The sequence below is a fragment of the Chionomys nivalis genome, chromosome 2, assembly GCF_950005125.1.
Source record: "Chionomys nivalis chromosome 2, mChiNiv1.1, whole genome shotgun sequence".
Lineage (NCBI taxonomy): Eukaryota > Metazoa > Chordata > Mammalia > Rodentia > Cricetidae > Chionomys > Chionomys nivalis.
The window spans coordinates 84,906,251-84,923,801 of NC_080087.1; the positions used below are offsets into that span (position 1 = coordinate 84,906,251).

The following is a 17,551-nucleotide window of genomic DNA, read 5'->3' on the forward strand; positions in this document are numbered from 1 at the left end:
AGCACAACCACCTCAGCCTCCCACCCAGTCCTTGGGTGCCCACAGACGACAACACACAGACAGAACGGGGGAAAAACGAATGCACATTTATTAAGCTTAACATGTGGACCCTGAGGGGACAGCCGGGAAGGTCCTGGAGAAGACCAGGAAATGCAGGAGGAAGGGAAATGAGGATCCCAGGGAACTGGGGACAGACTCCTGGATCCCAGGAGCTGGAGGCCTGAGTCTCTGGGTCTGGGGAGCAAATGGGCTCTTTGGGGGATCGTCGTTGCCAAGGCCTGGGGAAGGACAGCGAGGTGCAGTGGCTCCTGCCTTGGGGTGGGTGTGGCGGCTCATTGGGGGCATACTCCCCGGCGCTAGGCTGGGTCCCCACCGCCTTCACCCGGTCCTTGGGCTCCTGGGCTCCGGCCAGGGACAGCAGTGGAGATCTGCAGAAGGTCCTACACTCCGCCACCTCCAGGTGCTGGAAACAGAAGAGAATCCACGTTAGTGACTCAAGGGAGGGAAAGAACCAGAGTCTAGGGATGGTCTCTCTCTGGCTAGGCTTGGAGAATCCACATATTTTCCCATTCCCTGATACCTGGTCACTATGGGGACATCTTCATTGATGCTGTCTGCTCCATCCCGTGCCACAGAGTAAGAGAACCTAGTTGTGGTTGACACCTAAGGCTAACCTGGGTATTCCTGGGGGCTTAAAATCTCCTTGGCAGAAAGAGGCCCCACCTCACGCTACACCCACAAGCTCCTTTTATACATAGGCTCTGGAGAACCCAAATATCTAGCAGGCATCCTCCAGGCCTCCACTTCCCTTCCAGGACAGGCCATCTTTGTTCTCCTGCCTCAGCTAAGGCTGGGCCAAACTCCTGCCCCAACACCACAGAGACACTGCTGATGTTCCTAACTCTCATTAGGAAGACATGAAACAAGATCTAATTTCTCCCTCAGCCTCCCCGGTGTAACCTAACTCCTCAGAGCACCACCCTTTGTCTGGAGATGATGGGAAGCTAGCCCAGTGGCTTACACCTGCAACCCCAGCACTTGGGAGGCTGAGGCAGGAGGACTGCTATAAGTTTTAGGTTGGCCTGGGCTACACAGTGAGTTCTTGGATAGCCAGGGCTAAGTAGACACTGTAAGAGGTGGAGATTCCTGCCTCTGATATTTTGTTACTCCTCTAAAGTCCTTAGAAAGGAGGTAATTCTGCTAACAAACACCCCAACGCCTCCCTCTGAACTGCTCACCGTCTGCAGCCTCCCTTCCCCTCCCCCCTCCGCAGCCACCCCCATCACCTTCCAGCCATCTTTATCATCTTCCTGTCCCCTACACTGACTCGCCATGCCCTCCTCTCCTCTCCTCCACACCGGCTTCCTCTTCCCTCACTTCCTTCCAGCTGGAATCTTTTTTGCTTCTTCTTGTTTTTGAGACACAGTCTCGTGTAGCCCAGGCTGCCCTCTAGCCTTCTCTATTACCGGGAATGGCCTCAAAATCCTCCTGATTCTCGTGGACAGGCACTGCGCCCAGTTGAGGCCGTGCTTGGCCTTAGACCCAGGGCCTCATGCATGGAGGCCAGTATCCCCAGCAGCACGCCCTTCTAAACCTCATCTTTTGTGTTGTTGTCGTTTTGGTGTTGCTGTTGTTTATTTGTTTTGTTTTTACGAGGCAGAGTCTCACTCCACAGCCCTGGCTGACCTGGGATTCGCAGAGATGCACCCTCCTTGCTCCCCACCCAAGCACTGGGATTAAAGGTATACCACCATTCTTGCTTTCCCTCCATCTTTAAATCTGTATTTCTTTTTTGAGACAGGGTTTCTCCATGTAGCTATGGAGCCTGTCCTGGAACTCACTCCGTAGACCAGGCTGGCCTTGAACTCACAGAGATTCACCTGCCTCTGCTTCCTGAGGGTTGGGATTAAAGGCCTGTGCCACCACTGCCAGGCTAAATCTGTATCCTATGCTTCTTCTGAATGCCTTTACTCAGAAGCCCAGTCTCTCTTCCTTCCCTCTCCTCTCTCTCCTGCCCTTCCTCTTCCCACGGGCTCACTCGAAGGTAGAGGTGCTTGTGTGGGTTTCCCCGGCAGTAGCTGGATGCTTCCATTCTTGCAGACTTCCCCAGCTCCACCCCACCCACCAAGTTTTCTGACTCCTGCATTTCCTTGGGACCTCCTTGAGATATTGCTGGAATCCCCCGTCTGCAGCTTTGTCCCCCGAAGGACCTAGAATCAGCTGCAGCCTGGTGGGGCCCTTGGCTCTGGTCCTCCCAGGTAGCCTTCTAAGGATCCTGCTAGTTCCTCCAAAGCCATGCTCACCTGAGGAGGGCAGTTCCGACTTACAGGATTTGCATGTTGGGCTGTGGAGAGAGAGAGCAGGAAGCTTAGCAGGGTGGCTAGGCTCCCTGGGCCCTATGGTAGGGGTCTCCATCCCAGTTCCCCAGGCTGCCCCACCTCTCAGACCTGGAGTCGGCCTTCCTGCACTTCACCTTCTTGCCTGTTAGGAAACAAATAGCAGGGAACAATGCGGGTAGGGTAGGAAGAGACAGGGCAGGGCAAGCAGGGAACCTTCACAGGTAAGGATGGGGAGGGTGGGGCCAGCAGGGAACCCTCAAAGATTGAAGAGAGGAACCTTTGCACATGGGGATAGGGTGGGGGTGGGCAGGAGAGCCTATAAGGTGGGGACACACCCCACAAGTGGGGAGCACTTACTGAGGATGATGATGATCCCCAGCACGAACATGATAGTGGCCAGGGTCATCCCCACAGTCTGCACGGTGGCATAGTCTAAGGGAGACAGGGGTACCTCAGGGCATGGCAGCTCTCAACCCAGCCTGAGGCTCAGGTCCGTGGCCCAACAGGACAGGAAGGCTGCCAGCTGAGCCCACCAACTCCACCGGGGACTGGGGGAGGAACCAAGTTGCCTGAGGTATCCTAAGACCTTTGTGTCTCTCTACCCTCCACCCTCCTTCCCAATGCTGCCCTTCTGGAGTCTCACACTAGATACTCAGCTCCATCAGCTGCCCCTTCTCGGGTCCTCATCTTCGTCCTGTCCTCCATGGTCAGGGCCTAGATTATCCCAGCAGACCTCTCTGTGAGCTTACTATCCTGCCTCCACTCTCCCTCCCACAGCAACAAGAACCTTATTACTCCCAGTCAGACCAGGGGCCTGCAGAGGCCTCCCATATTGCCCCCCCCCCAGTTTTCCAATCAAAAACCAAGGTAAGGCAATATTCAAACCTCAGAGTCATCTTACGACTCTTCCCAAGATGCTTCTCTGATTATTTCAGGGCATGAGCCCATAGTCCTGGTCCTAACCTATGTTGAGTACTATTTGTTACTGAGGCAGGCAGCATCCTTGCCTGACTAACACACTTCATCTAGCACTGATGCGCATGACCTAGCCCTGATTCTACTTGGGATTCACCGCCCCCCATCTTCCTATCAGTCCTCTGCTTAGCTGTATAAACCCCCTAATCTTAGAGCATGCCAACCATCCTGCCTCAGGACCTTTGCACCACCTTGCTTCCTCTACCTGAAGGCTCCACGCACTTGACTTCCTCACCAACCTGTGGGTTTACTTGAAATGTCCCATTTAAAAGCCTCATGGTTTCATGAGGTCCCAGCCCTCTTTAACCCCATTCCCTCTTTGAATTTCTTTCAAAAGAATTTATTCCTTGGAGACCGGGTCTCACTGCATAGTGCAGACTGATCTCAAACTCACCATCCCCCTGCCTCAGCCTCCTGAATGCTGGGAAGAATTGTTCTTGTCTGTTATACATGTGTGGTGAGTAGGTGAGCAAGAGGCTGCCAGGGCCCCATGGTGTCTCCAGAGCCAGGTACGGGGCCTAGCACCCACCCAGCGCACACAGGCTTCTCAGGGAGAGGACCGGGGAGCACCTGCTGTGTACTCCCTGCGTCTGCCCTTCAGCGGCTGGCTCCGATGCTGTGATCAAGCATTCAGCAACCAACAAAAATTGCTAACAGAAACAAAGCCACACACAAATCCCCAAGTCACGGCAGGGTGTGGTGTGGCTGCTACTGCTGGGGACTCAGGGACAGCCTCCTAGGGAGCAGTCAATATCTGATCCGAGGCCAGCAAGAAGAGGAGCCTTAGCTCACTGTGTGGGGGAGGGGGAAAGGGGTCATGTTCCTGACAGAAGAAACAGTAAGTCCAAAGGCCCTGAGGTTACTAGTAAGGACCTTGACCTATGAGGGAGTCTATATTCATGAGTAAAGATGGAGGGGACCAGGAGACAGAAAATGGGGGGGATTCAGGCTCTGTCTCTGATCTGCCAGCGCCAGGGCTTCAGAGTCTTAGGGATGAGAGAAAGGTGTCATTATGGTAACTCTTCCCATGGTCCTCATAAGTGGGAACCATACTGCATCTTATTTATAGGAGGGTCCAGAGAGGCAAAGTTGCTTGCCCTTGGCCACACAGATAGAAGTGGATAAATTAAGACTCAAACCTCAGAGCTCTTCACAAGTGGTCCCTCTTGCTTATTTCAGCTCACGAGCCCATAATCCAGGGAGGGGCTGAGTATTATTTGCTATTGAGGCAGGCAGCAGCCTCCTTAAACTGATGGAGTTTATCTAGCACTGATACAAGGATTCCTTGGCCCCTTCCAGGTCTCTTCCTAGTCTCCAAACAGGCAGCCTTAGGTGGGTGCTTGCCGACCCCAGTTAATCTCTACCCCAAACCCAAGAGAAAACAGGCTTTACAAGGCTCACAGTCCCTATTGGGGGCTGGACGGGTAGGAGACCACTTCCCTTTCCTCAACCTGGCTCTGCCCTCCACAGACCCCTTCAGTGAGCCATAGCCACGTGACCACACAGCTGATGGCCCATTTCCTGCAGTCCCCGCTGAAGCTTCCCAGCACAGGATCCAACACTCACCATAGTAAAATGGATCTGTTTCTTCAGGAACTGTGGAGAAGAAGACAGAGAAGAGGGGGAGACGTTTCAGTGCTGGTTTGCTGGACATCTTTGAGGAGTAAGATGGGCAAGCTGTTTCTTTATGGGACTTGGAGTAGGAAGCCCCTCGATTGTGGATGATACCGCCTCTCAGTAGACACAAGGGAGGCTCTCCAGACCCAGTCACTCTGTCAGTGCCACACCCTGTACAGTGTACCACCTGCCCAGCTGTGCATGACAGTTCTGGTCCTAGACCCCTCAGTTATTCTGAGAAACACACACGCATGTGCACATACATGCATACACACACATACATATGCATACATGCACATACGTATGTGTACACACATACATGCACACACATGCATACACACGTGCATATGCACACACTTGCACTCATGAACAGTCACGCACACATGCACGCATACACATGCACGCACACATGCACACGCTGGACCCACCAGAGCCCAGTCCCACAAGAGGACCACCAGATGGATGCATTGGCTTTCCTTGAGGACTCCCTCAACCCTCCCAGTCATCCCAGGGTCCCTGAGGTTGTGAGGCTGCTCCCTGCAGGGCTCTCCCATTGGCTTAGGCTGTCACCAAAGCCCATATGGGCAACCTGTGCTGACATATCTGTCACCTAAGATACCAGCAGTTTGGAGAGTTGAGATCAATCTTGTGGTAACTTTGTGCTCTTCTGTAAATGAATCTTTTCCACCACATGAAACAGAAGGCCCTTAGGTCTCGGAGGTTGGGTTCCTCCAACCTCAGATAGTGCACACACACGTGTGTGCACGTGTGTGTGTGCATGTGTGTGTCTTTTTTCAGTTTCTTGCATTTGCCCTAAACCCCTTCCAGCAGGCTAGGAGAGGCGGGCATGGTGGTCCACACCCATACCCCAGCACTTGGAAGAATGAGACAGGATAGAGACATCAAAGACAGCCTGGGCTACAAGGAGACCCTGCCACGTAGAGAGGGAACTCAGAAATCCTTCCAGTATAAGATGTCCACCCTGAACAGTAATGGTAGCACACACCTTTAATCCCAACACTCGGGAGGCAGAGGAAGGTGGATCTCTGAAAGTCTAAGGCCAGCCTGGTCTACATAGTGAGTTCCAGACCAGCTGAGGCCACATCGTGAAACCCTGTCTGTAAAGCTTAAATTAAAAGATGTCCACCCTATAGCTGTCAGCTTCTCCCTGCAACTCTCACCACACTCTGCCCTGTCTCCAGCAAATTCTGCAGCTTGTGAAAGGGGGGGCGGTGATGACACTGGTGTTTCTCTTCCCCTTTCTGGGTTCTCCTGGAATTGGGAGGGGCTCTGTCTTTAAAGCCGACCAATGAATACTCAAGATGATGAGTGCTTTAGTTGACTCTGGGGTGTGGAGACCTCCTGCCTCCGTCTACGTGTCCACAAGTTAGCAATGCTTCCTAGTGGCCTTCCTCCACTGAGACTTTTGGTACTGTGTGTTACCAGTACTACCTGGAGCCTAAAACTGACCGATAGAGCTGGTTTATCTGGTATGTCCTTCCCAGGTCTCTGTTCCCACTCTAAAGAAGTCCTGGCTTGGTGCCTACGTTTCTTTAGCATTTGAATTTAGCAAACTGAAATGTTGTTTGGTAAATGTGGTTTAGTTTTGCCTTTTTTGGACAGGATCTCACTATGTAGTCCAGGATGGTCCTAAGCTCATATTCCTCCTGCTTGTGCCTTCAGGATGCTGAGATGTTCAGCATGCACCAACCACACCTGCCTCCTATCTTTCAGGGCAATAGAAAAACCAAATAGGGGGCTGGAGAGATGGCTCAGTGGTTAAGAGCATTGCCTGCTCTTCCAAAGGTCCTGAGTTCAATTCCCTGCAACCACATGGTGGCTCACAACCATCTGTAAAGAGGTCTGGCGCCCTCTTCTGGCCTTTAGTCATACAGATAGAATATTGTATACATAATAAATAAATAAATATTTTAAAAAAAGAAAAAACAAATAATTCAAATTTTCCGTTTGTGGTGGTGACAAAAAAATAAAGCCCACTGACGTTTGTTGTTTAAGAAGTTAATTCTCTGAAGGAAAAAAACTTAAATAAACAGCAATAAAGGGAACTTTCTAATAGGATAAAACTCAGATGCATACAGCTGGGACCACTGGGCTGCATTTTAGCTTCACCACAGATTGAGCAGATTGGTCTCTGCAGTTCAGCCTGGTTTTAAGAAGTTTTCTGGAATTAATGAATGAGTAAATGAGTGATGAGAGGACCTCCGAGCCTGCAGGTGATTGCATCAAAGGCTGAGGATCTTTCCATCTCCTGGTTTCCCATACATCCCTTCTCCAGGTGGCTGCCTGTCCCAACATATTCCTGGGCTCCTCCAAAGATCCCCTGCCGTTCCTGACCATGGCAGTTCCAGTCTTCAGGGTGTGGTTGGGTTAAGGGTGGAGCCAAGAGGCAGGAGAAGCGATGTTCACTACTCTTGGCCAGTTGCCAGGGAGAGATCAAGAAGGAGGTGGTTGCTATGGTAACCAGGGCATCTTGCGAGGTGATTGGGGTCCTGGCACTTTAGTCTGGGTGGGGTTCTGTGTGAGGTGTGGTGGTTGGGTCAATCTTACCTCCCCCCTTTACCCCTGCAGACCTGGCTTCTGGCCAAGCTGAGTGTCTTTGCTCCCAAAAATAGGGACCTAGACCCAGGTGTGCCCACATCGCCGCCGTTCTGCACATCACTGATTCTCCCTCTTGTTCTCTGACAAGAACCGCATCTCCCTTTCCTTCCTCAACAATTCATTAATTTGTTTCCGTAAGCTGCCTGCGAAGAATGCACAGGAGCTTTTCCTCCCCCGGGGTTTCCCAAGTCCTGCGGTCCCCTATCAGGCTGTGATAGGGAGAAGGGGATTGGCGAGGCATCTGCCCTCCCACCTCTACCCAGTCTGCTGCCATCGATCCTGCTAACCACCACCTCTGCGAAAAAGAAACCCTGGGCTCCCGCCAGACCTGCTGGCTCAATCCTGCCCACCTCTCCCTGGGGTGGCTCCCAGCCTCTGCAGCCCCTCACCCCCGCCCTGCCCGGAATTCTGCAGCTAGGGCTCTGCACAGCAGCCAACCTCCCACCCACCCTCTGCCTGCTGGGAAAGAGGTTAGGGAAGGTGCCATGAGAGTGGAATTGGGGTTCCCTCTACAGCTAGGAGCTCCGCGGCACCCCGGATACTCTGCCTTACCCCCAGCCGGGTTCAGGCATCCTAACACTAGCTCCTCTGCAGGGAGAGATCAGGAAGCCACCGAGCCGGAGAATGTTTAAGCCGGCGCACGCAGATCTGGGTTAATGGGTGCTAAGAGCAAATTCAGTGCGACTGAATGTGGGGAGACAAGTGTGTCTCCAAGATGAAGCCAAAGTATATGTGGGCTGGGAAGGGGGGGGGTCCCCGACATTCCTTTCCCACCCTGCGCGCGTTCACTGCAGTGCAGCAGCCCCACCCGTTCCCCCTCCCTCCATACTTGTCTATATTCCTGTCTCAGTGTCTCTACGTCTGAAAATTGGCCTCTCTTCCTTTCTGTCTGTCTCTCTATCTCTCTGTTTCCTCCCAACTCTGTATCTCTGAGAGACTGTCACCTGGGTTTTTGTGCCTCTGGCTGTCCTGTTTCCCTTGGTTTCTCTTTCAAGCTTTCTTAGCTCATCTCTTGCCACACCACTACCACCCTCTTCCCCCTTCAACAGTCCCTCTGGTCGTTTAGCATTTGCCTGTCAGGGAGTTCAGGAAATACCCACACTATACTAGGCAGTCATGGGATAATGACCCCTTTAACTGGCCCACCTCAGGGTGCTGAAGTCTTCCAGAACCTCTCTGGCTGCAGGCAGGATCCATCAGCTCCCACCCTTAAAATCCCATCTCTTCCCTTTAGCTTCCACCGCTGTGCTGGACCAGGCACCCGGTTGCCATAGCAACCTGTCCGAGCATCCTTTCTCTTGGGACTGTCACTCTCTAATCATAGGTCCTGTACAGGGTGCCCAAGAAACCCCAAGGGGCGTCAAGGAATGTGCTCTTGGGCTTCTGCCCATGATAGGGGCAGACATTTCCCCTTCCTCTTCCTTTCAGTATGGGATTAACCCCACATCTTGTCCCCTAAGCTTTTAGATCCAGGGTCCTCCCCCCCACCTCCATACTAGCACCCTTTCCCTAGGCGACGCTCACCTTTTGTGGGGCTCTGTGTTGGGGTGGCCATGCTGAGCCGGAGCAGGGGGCTGCTGAATGCTGAGGCAGAGAAGGCGCGGCTGCAGCAGCTGGAAGCAGGACAGACTGATGTGGGGGGGGTAAGGTGGGGGAGCCCTGGTAGGGCGGGGGGCCTGTAGCCAATGGGGGCCCGAAGAGCCCGCCCCCGTCCAGGCCATCCCCCCGCCCCCGCCCCCGCCCACTGCTGACGTCCCCGCCCCTTTCCCAAGGGTGGGGGCGCCCCCTGCCGGGGCCAAGGGGGCTCCAGGGTTTTCGCACAAGAGGCATTGAGATCAACCAAGCGCTATAAAGAGGAAAAACCGAGTTTTATTGGAGGTTTTAGCAGTAAGGGGTGTCCGAGAGGCAGGGCTGAGGCAAGGGACACTGGAGGTGGCCACCGGCAAGCAGCTGGGTTGGGAGAGGAGTCAGGTGTCAAGGGAGGCCTGTGGGGGTGAAGGGAGTGAATGGCAAGCAGAGACCCCGAGCTCTCCTCGCCACTCTCCCACCCTGGAACTGTGCCCCTCTGCCTCCCTCCCTTCCAGCTCAGTCCATCAGCTGCAGGACCTGGCTGAGTTTCCCCGGAGCCAGGTGGAGGTTCTACCGCCTGCGGGTGGACAGACCTGAAGGGGACACAGAGTTCAGGGTGAGGGGGGTATCGGCAACCCGAGGTAACTCCCCGCCAAACCCATCGTGCTGCACGCCCAGGAAGAGGGGTTCTTGGAAACAGCTGCCCCTCAAACCCCCGCAGTGTCCACGAACTCACGGCGGATGGAGCTGCGGAAAGTTCCCTCCTCTTCGTCGGGTTCCCCAGTTCTGGGAAGGGACAAACAGAAGAATTCGGATGGACCAGGAGAGGCTGTCACTTCCTAGAAGCCCCCAGTGCAGGCCTTATTTCTCAAACCGCACCGGGGACTTGGATATGGGCACGGTCCATCCAAATCTAGAAACCTCTGCTGCTGTTTCGGGGTGAGACAGGAGGTGCTCCCAGCCGGCCATGGTGAAGGCCTCCGGGATGTTGGGGAAGGGACTTAACATTGTTGGGGAGAGGGCAGTTACAGGGTCTTGAGAGACAGCCCTGATGGTACTTGAGTCCAGTGAATGACCCTAAGTCACCTTACCTCCCGTGCCTCAGTTTCCTCGTCTGCAAAACGGGATTGATGGTGGTACCCACCTCATCCAGGTGGGGTGAGGGGTACATAACAGGGAAGGAAGCGGCACCTGGCGCGTGGTGTGCACTCATGCATGCCAGAGGGTGATATGGAGGCATCTGTGATCGTCTTACCACGCAGAAGGCATGCCTACGTTGCCTGCGCTTTAAAGGTTTATTTCGAGAGGTATCCTGCGCGAGGATGGGGACTGGAGCTAAACTGGGCCGCCCTGTGAGGTGATCTCATTTCAGCACGGCAGCTCCTGCCCAGCTTCGCTTCACTATGCCTGAGTTTCCGTCTGCCGAGCTGGTGGGAGCCCAGCGCCCCCACTGGCTGGGAACTGGGCCAAGTAAAGAGAGGGCTTGACCATCGCTTGGGTCCAGGAGCTTGACTTGGAATTTGGCACACGCTAAGCGCTTAATACGTGGTTCGTGTTTGACTGCAGGATGGGTGCGCTTGCCGCCTCTCCCCAACCGCCTCTCCACTGCGGGAGGAGCGAGGAAGGCCCGGAGGGAGCACTCACCTCTGCTGTTGGTTGAATTTGCACCGACATCTCTTGCCTGTGGAGTGGGAGGGTATAGGCTGAGCTTTCTTCGTGCTCCCGCATCCCCAGGCTCGCCTCCAAACTCGGGAGGCTGCGGGGGTGGGGCGTGGGGCGGGGTTGGAGGAAGGGTAGAGTGTGGGGGCGTGGTTAGACATGGGGGCGAGGTCTGGATGAAAGGGGCGGAGATGAGGGGCGTGGTTTAAAGTGGGGTGTGGTCTGTGTGGGGCGAGGCTTGAGTCGGGGTGGGATGTGAGAGCTGTGGTTGAAGGCTGAGCCTATGTGGGTAGGGCAAGTTGTGTGGGTTGTCGGGAGCGGGCTTTGGGAGAGAAGTCTGGAGGCGGGGCCAAGAAGGCAGGTGCAGACACTCACTAAGGATGATAAGGATGCCCAGGACGAAGAGGATCCCAGCGATGGTGAGGCCACCAATCCTCAGTGTGTGGTAATCTGTGGATAGCCCCGAGGAGAATGACCGTAGGGGAAGAGGGGTCCAATGGGGAAGAGTATGCAGGGCAAAGGGGAAGAGAGGAGGGGAAGGGAAGGGCAGATGTGTGAAAGGAGAGGGCAGGGCAAAGGAAAGAGGGAGAGAGGGAGAGAGGACGACGGGAGGGTAGCCGGAAAAGGGAAGGTTGGAGAGGAGGGTGCCAAAAAAAGTGGAGGCAGTAGGGGATGGGGCCCCTGATACTGAGAAACCAGTACAAATGAGACAAGGAGATCAAAAGACAGGCAAAGGAGTCTAAGACAAGCAGGGCAGGAGAAAGTAAAGAATGAGAGAGAGAGACAGAGAGACAGAGAGACAGAGACAGAGAGACAGAGACAGAGAGAGAGACAGAGAGAGAGCATGGAAACACCCAGTCCCTCTCTCCAAACCCCATAGTAGCTTTCCTCACCATAGGTGAATGGATCCGGTTCCTGTGGACCTTCTAGAAACAAAAATAAAAATAAAAATGAACGTTTGAGTATCTCTTGGGGTTGGTGACAGGGAGAAGCATAGCAGGACCCTCTGGGGGCTCTACCGACCTTCTTAGGCTGGGAGTTTGGGTGCTACAGGACCACAGACAGACTGCCAGTCTATTCTGTATCCTAGCAACCTCCTGTGGTGACCCAGTACCCTGATATCTTACAGGTTGTTCATGCTTCCGTCAACCAGAGACCCAGCTTCTATCCACTCCCCGTTCTGTGTAACTCGGGTATCCTCCTCTCTCCCCCAAACGCCAGCCATGAACAGAGCCTCTGTGGTGATTCTTGATTTCCAGTTACATGATTCCTTTAGTTTGGGGTCTCCCACCTGGTTTTCTCAGGGGCCTTCTCCTCCCTCTGACACCCACAGGGCTGAGGCAGAGGGCATCTCCTTTGGACTCACCTGCACTGGCCATGCTGAGGAGACACACGCAGAGAGCCAGGATGTGGCTGGGAGATGCCATTGCCCTAAGGAGTCAGCCAGGGTCAAGAAATGTCCTTTCCCCTGCTCGCCTCCCCTCCTAGGAAGGGCCTGAACCCACAGGGTTAGGTCAAGGACAGCTGAAGGACTTGAAGGAGGAGTGTGAGCCATTCAACTTAGTTGCCCGAGAAGCAGGGGCTCCCCAGCTTCACAGGAACTATGTCACTGAAACAACTCCATATGGGGATCAGGAGACAGGCCACACAGCACACACAGCATCAAGGCTGTGGGGAGACACACAGCCCTCGGGCGGCCTCCCTCAGGCCACCCCCCACCAACTGTTGGTCCCAGAGTCCCCAAACCTACCCGTGTAAGGGAAGCAAGCTGCCTCTGGACACAGGTGGAAACAGACAGCCAGGATACGCCAGGGCCCACCTGCCCCTATACACCTCAACCAGTGGTCTCTCTGGACCCTGAAAGTCCCCGCTCTCCTTCCCTCGGCTGCCTGCCCGCTCTCTCCCTGACCCTGGGTATAAATATCTCCCACTTCACCCTGGAGGAATTCGCTGCACACAGGCCACCATGGCAACAGACCCCCCTCCTGAAAACTCGGGGGGTCCTGTATAATGCTGCTGGGGTGAGGCTCAGCCAGGAGCCACATCCCCAAAGGCCACCCTATCTCCTTTCCTGGAAGCTGTGAGAAAAGGGGACAGTGCCCCTCCCTTAGCCCTCCCCTGGATGACATCTTTCATAACAAGACAACATTAGGCAAGTGAATGACAAGAGGCCCATGCTAGTGGGCCTGAGAGAAGTTAGATGTCTGGTTTAGGGACACATATGAGCACACACACACACTTATATGTGGGTGCACACACACGCATACACAAACCAAGAACAGGTGTGGCTTGAATGGTGTCAGACAACACCCTCTCCCCAAACTGCTGATTGGAGGAACACAGGGTGTAGACATAAGCACATATTCCTCCGGACCCTCTGTGCCTCAAATAGTGACCGAAACAGACCTACACAAATGAGTACCCAATCCTCAACCCCAGCCAGGGGTCTCACACAGCAGCCACTGAAAAAGGGAGGAGTCACCGGCTCTCCCGCCCCTGTGCAACTGTCCCCATGCTCTCCTCCCTCGGGTCAGGCCTGCCTGAGAAGCCACAGGCTGGCCACTCTTGTTCCCAAAATAGGCCTCCCAACTAGGAGAGCAGAGAGGCCTGGAGGGAGGGCTGGGCGATGCTCACCCCATTCACGCTGTCCCTGCTGACAGGAGACCCCCAAATGTCCAGCTGTGCAACCTGGGAGCTAAGCACTTTAGACCCCCTGGCCCAGAACTGGACGCTCCACCCCCGCAGGCTTCCCTCCTGGCCCCACCCCACTCTTGCCCTCCCCAACGAGCAACTGAAACTGGAGCCCAGGCTGGAGGGGGGCCAGGGGGCGGCCCCCAGCCCAGACCGCCCTGGCCCGCTAGATTAACTCTCTCAGCACAGGCCGGGAGCAGCATGTGGGCGCATGTGGACTGACGTGTGTGTGTGTGTGTGTGTGTGTGTGTGTGTGTGTGTGCGCGCGCACACACACACACACAATGCAACACAAATACAAGCCTGCTTCTAGACCAAAGTCAGAGAATGTTTTCTGCTAGGATTCCTGGGAATTGGCCCAGCTGGGGCCTAAGGTCACACAACCTAAGTGCTTACGAGGGCACTGACCTCTGACCCAGTGTTCTGCCAGCTTTTGGTAACTAGCTTTTTATTTTAAATGTGTGGTGCTTCGATTTTGTATGTGTATTGTGTGTTGTTGACTCAGATTCACCAGGAGTAACACACACGCGTACACCAAAGTCACAGACACCTAGCTAGCTCGCTAGTCCTTTAACACTAGACCCAAAGCGTGACCAGCATATTTGTACACACAACAGCTTATCTGTACACACGTACACACACACACACACACACTTGGGTATCTGGGCAGATAGAGCCAGGATATAACCACTGGATGGGTCTGGTAGTACACTCAGGAAGCAGAGGAAGATGGGGATTTCAAGGTCAGCCTGGCCTGCAGAGCTACAGAAAGAGTGACACAGAGAGACACACTCCTTCTCATAAAAAGGACATTGCTGTGCCTCTGACTACTCTTACACGCAGCTGCACACTATCCCACCCAGCCCACAGGAACACATTCAAAGACAGACTCACACCCAGCACTTCTGTTCCCACACCACAAGGAGATGAGCGCGTGAACTCAAGCAGTCCATAGGAATGTGGGCACACCAGCGAATTGGCAGTGGGGGCTCCTCTCCTGCACGGCCACCTCCAGCCCACACACTATGCACAGACCAGTGGTATATGCGGTCACAGATGACCCGTGGGCACGTCACGGTTTATAAAGTTACAGACACGCAGGGCCACACGCTCCAAAGCCACAGACACGCACTTGATCTTGAATTTCCCGTTTCCTGAGCTCGTGTAATCCTAACGGTGCCATGGGGAAAACACCTTCAACATCTTCACAGGCCCTAGAGACAGAGAAACCGGTGCTGCGGGGGAGGGGGGGGGAGGCAGGCATGGGTTCAAAACTCCTTGCTGTATGACTTTTGACCTTGGGGAGCTCTTGAGACCTCACTGTTGCTTGGCTGTCTTGGGCTACAGAATGGAGAAGCCTCTGACGTCCTGCAACTCCTGCCAGGCTCAGAGGGCCACAAACTTGATTTTTTTTTCTTGTCATCTCCATTTTAGAGACTGGTAAACTGAGGTCTAGATAACTGATTTTCCTTAAGCCTTCCCGCTGGTAGAAATGTCCTCAGCCTCAGGCAAACAGCAGCCCAGGCACCGTGCTCTACAGACAGGAGCTCAGCCCTGTCACAGACACAGCCTAGCCTCATATATTCCGGGCTCCCACAGCCTTCTTCTACCCAGGCTGTCCCAGCATCCCTGGTTACAGATAACCCCCATGTTCACACAACACCGTGAGGGTGCTGATAGGGGGCAGTCAACCTGCCTGGCTAGCTTCCCTTGCTTACAGAGTGGCTCTGAAGTGCTCAGTGCCTCAGGATGGAACAGCTCTGTCCTTTTTTTGTTGCTGTGTGATGCTACAATGGTGGCAGCCAGTCTGGGGCTCAGTTATCCCTTCTGTAAAATGGAAAAAACCAGCAGCATTCCCCCACAGAGGGAGGAGGTGTGATTATCTAGAACAGTCCACGCGAAGCAGTGAAAACTGGTGCCTGTCCTGCAAGGCCAGTGCACACGGTAAATATTTGTTTTCACCAAGTTACCCCTGTCTTCACTGTAAAAGCCGTCTTTCTCGTGATGAACTGGAGGGAGAACCTGCCAGAATGGTTCAGGCTTGCCACTGTCCCCTTTGGATTCCTAGCAGAAACTTTTACTTATTTTTTTTTTATTTATTTATTACATATACAATATTCTGTCTGTGTGTATGTCTGCAGGCCAGAAGAGGGCACCAGACCTCATTACAGATGGTTGTGAGCCACCATGTGGTTGCCGGGAATTGAACTGAGGACCTTTGGAAGAGTAGGCAATGCTCTTAACCACTGAGCCATCTCTCCAGCCCCCCTAGTAGAAACTTTTAAATTGCTCTGATCTGTGTGTGTGTTTGTTTGAGACAGGCTCTTATTTCACACACCCAGGTTGGCCTCGAACTCACTATGTAGCCTAGACTAGTCTCCAACCGGGGATCCTTCTGCCTCCGGCTTCTGAGAGCTGCAGATGCGATGTGCCCGCCACTCTGAGCGCCGCAGATGCGGTGTGCCTGCCACTCAGAGCGCTGCAGATGCGGTGTGTCCACCACTCTGAGAGCTGCAGATGCGGTGTGCCCGCCACTCTGAGCGCTGCAGATGTGGTGTGCCCGCCACTCTGAGCGCTGCAGATGCGGTGTGCCCACCACTCTGAGCCTTTCTTAGTGCACTCCCCTGTAGGACTGAGGATGTGGCTCGGTTAGCAGAGTGCTTACTCAGCACTCACGGAGGCCTGGGTTCAGTCCTCAACACTGGAGGAGTGAGCACACAGGCTGATTCCCAGAGGAGGAGGCAGGAGGGTTGGGAGATCAAGGTCATTTATGGCCAGCCTGAGTTATGTGAGGCCCTGTCTAGAATAATTGCCCCCACGCCTGCCTGAACCCCAGAGACCGGAGCTGTTTCTTTGTTTTGTTAGCCCACTGAGCCATCTCCTCAGTCGGGGCATAGATGGCATGAACGATCCCATTGACAAATGAGGACACTGAGGAGCAGAGAGGTTGAGTAACTTGACTGAGGCAACACAGCCTGGGCTGGACCCAGGATCTGTTTGGCTCCAGTACTCCAGGGCATCTTAGTGGCAAGAGGCTTGGTGTTCCCCAGCCTTTTGCCCCCAAGCAATTAAGTGGTTGTTTCTACTAAGCTAGACATAACTGACTCTGTGAAGCTAAGCATCTGAAAGTCTCGTGCCTCGGTTTCCCCATTTTGGAGCAGGGATTGTAAAGCAGGAACAGTACTGACCTACCTCCCCACTTCACAGAGCTGCTGTGACGTCAATGAGCTAACACGTGTAAAACCTGGCACACAGTTGAGCATGGTGGCGCCCATCTGTCATCCCAGCACTTGGGAGGCGAAGCCAGGAGATGTATACATTTGAGGGCATCCCAGACTACAAAATAAGTCCCAGGCCGGTCTCAAAACAAGCAAGCAAACATAAAAGACTGGCATATAGCTTGAGGGGCATAGGAGGGACGTCCCATCGGGACCTTTGGTTGGGTTCTGTGTGATTTACATATTTTTCTCATTTAATGGAGAGAATCTGTCTCGGTTTCTAAAAGCTTAGCACAGGTGACAATACCCGGTTGTACATATGTCTGCACATCTCAGCCTCCAAAGAAAGCGCACAGAATAACATGAGGGCCCTGGAGCTGGCCACCCTGAGCCCCTGACCTTTCTTCAATTGTAAATTGGTCATGCAAATGACACTGGCCTGGGGGTCATGGGAAGAGTAAAACGCTGGTAGCGACGTTTTAGGACAAAGCTCGATAGATCTGATGTGGAAGAGAGAGGCTGGCGCCATCCCCTTAGTTGCATTCAGTCTTGGATCACACAGAGTTAATTCCCAGGGACCTGGAGGGAGCTCTGACTTTGGGGTAGGCAGCAGTCCTGCCAAAGCTGACCACCAGGGGGAGCAGCCAGACCGGTACTGGCCTGGTGGAGCTTTGGTGACAGGATGGACCACACCCTTTAAGAGAAAGGGCTGGTGGGACAGCTAGAATATCCCCCATCCCCCAGGGACTTCTCCTCCTAGCCCCTCCCATCTGCAGTCTGCAGAGCCATCTGGTCTCCACCCTGGGGACATCCTACCCACTCTCCCCAACTGGGGTTGAGTAGGGACTCTGATGAGGGGGTTGG

At 54.0% G+C, this 17,551-nt stretch overlaps 2 protein-coding genes across 4 annotated transcripts; both read right to left on the bottom strand.

The window, feature by feature from the left end:
• Window positions 1-76: 76 nt before the first annotated feature.
• Fxyd7 (FXYD domain containing ion transport regulator 7) lies at window positions 77-9,200 on the bottom strand. 2 transcript variants are annotated; one of them, XM_057757588.1, is made up of 6 exons: window positions 9,075-9,200; window positions 4,881-4,910; window positions 2,697-2,771; window positions 2,448-2,481; window positions 2,304-2,344; window positions 77-463 (listed from the first exon to the last, which is right to left on the bottom strand). In XM_057757588.1, the coding sequence occupies exons 1-6, from the start codon at window positions 9,103-9,105 to the stop codon at window positions 441-443; spliced, it is 234 nt and encodes a 77-aa protein (XP_057613571.1). In that variant the 5' UTR covers window positions 9,106-9,200; the 3' UTR covers window positions 77-440. The 2 variants fall into 2 exon arrangements, with proteins under 2 accessions (XP_057613571.1, XP_057613563.1); XM_057757580.1 differs by having other exon boundaries at window positions 85-463; window positions 2,439-2,481; window positions 9,075-9,193.
• A 199-nt stretch (window positions 9,201-9,399) lies between these two features.
• Window positions 9,400-13,529, bottom strand: Fxyd1 (FXYD domain containing ion transport regulator 1). 2 transcript variants are annotated; one of them, XM_057757502.1, is made up of 8 exons: window positions 13,413-13,529; window positions 12,145-12,209; window positions 11,672-11,704; window positions 11,154-11,228; window positions 10,764-10,800; window positions 9,856-9,905; window positions 9,657-9,712; window positions 9,400-9,535 (listed from the first exon to the last, which is right to left on the bottom strand). In XM_057757502.1, exons 1-7 carry the CDS (start codon window positions 13,415-13,417, stop codon window positions 9,690-9,692), a joined length of 288 nt encoding a protein of 95 aa, XP_057613485.1. In that variant the 5' UTR covers window positions 13,418-13,529; the 3' UTR covers window positions 9,400-9,535; window positions 9,657-9,689. The 2 variants fall into 2 exon arrangements, with proteins under 2 accessions (XP_057613485.1, XP_057613495.1); XM_057757512.1 differs by lacking the exon at window positions 13,413-13,529 and adding an exon at window positions 12,529-12,856.
• Window positions 13,530-17,551: the final 4,022 nt, after the last annotated feature.

Bases quoted from the DNA above. Each gene is read 5' to 3' on its own strand.
- Fxyd7 (XM_057757580.1), bottom strand. From the start codon at position 9,105: ATGGCCACCCCAACACAGAGCCCCACAAAAG. The intron at 2,772-4,880 runs GTGAGTGTTGGA...TGTCTCCCTTAG, and splicing joins AACAGATCCATTTTACTATG to ACTATGCCACCGTGCAGACT. The intron at 464-2,303 runs GTGAGCATGGCT...TTCTGTTTCCAG, and splicing joins GTCGGAACTGCCCTCCTCAG to CACCTGGAGGTGGCGGAGTG.
- Fxyd1 (XM_057757502.1), bottom strand. The intron at 11,229-11,671 runs GTGAGGAAAGCT...GGCTATCCACAG, and splicing joins ACCGGATCCATTCACCTATG to ATTACCACACACTGAGGATT. The intron at 10,801-11,153 runs GTGAGTGTCTGC...CCCACTCCACAG, and splicing joins GGGCATCCTTATCATCCTTA to GCAAGAGATGTCGGTGCAAA.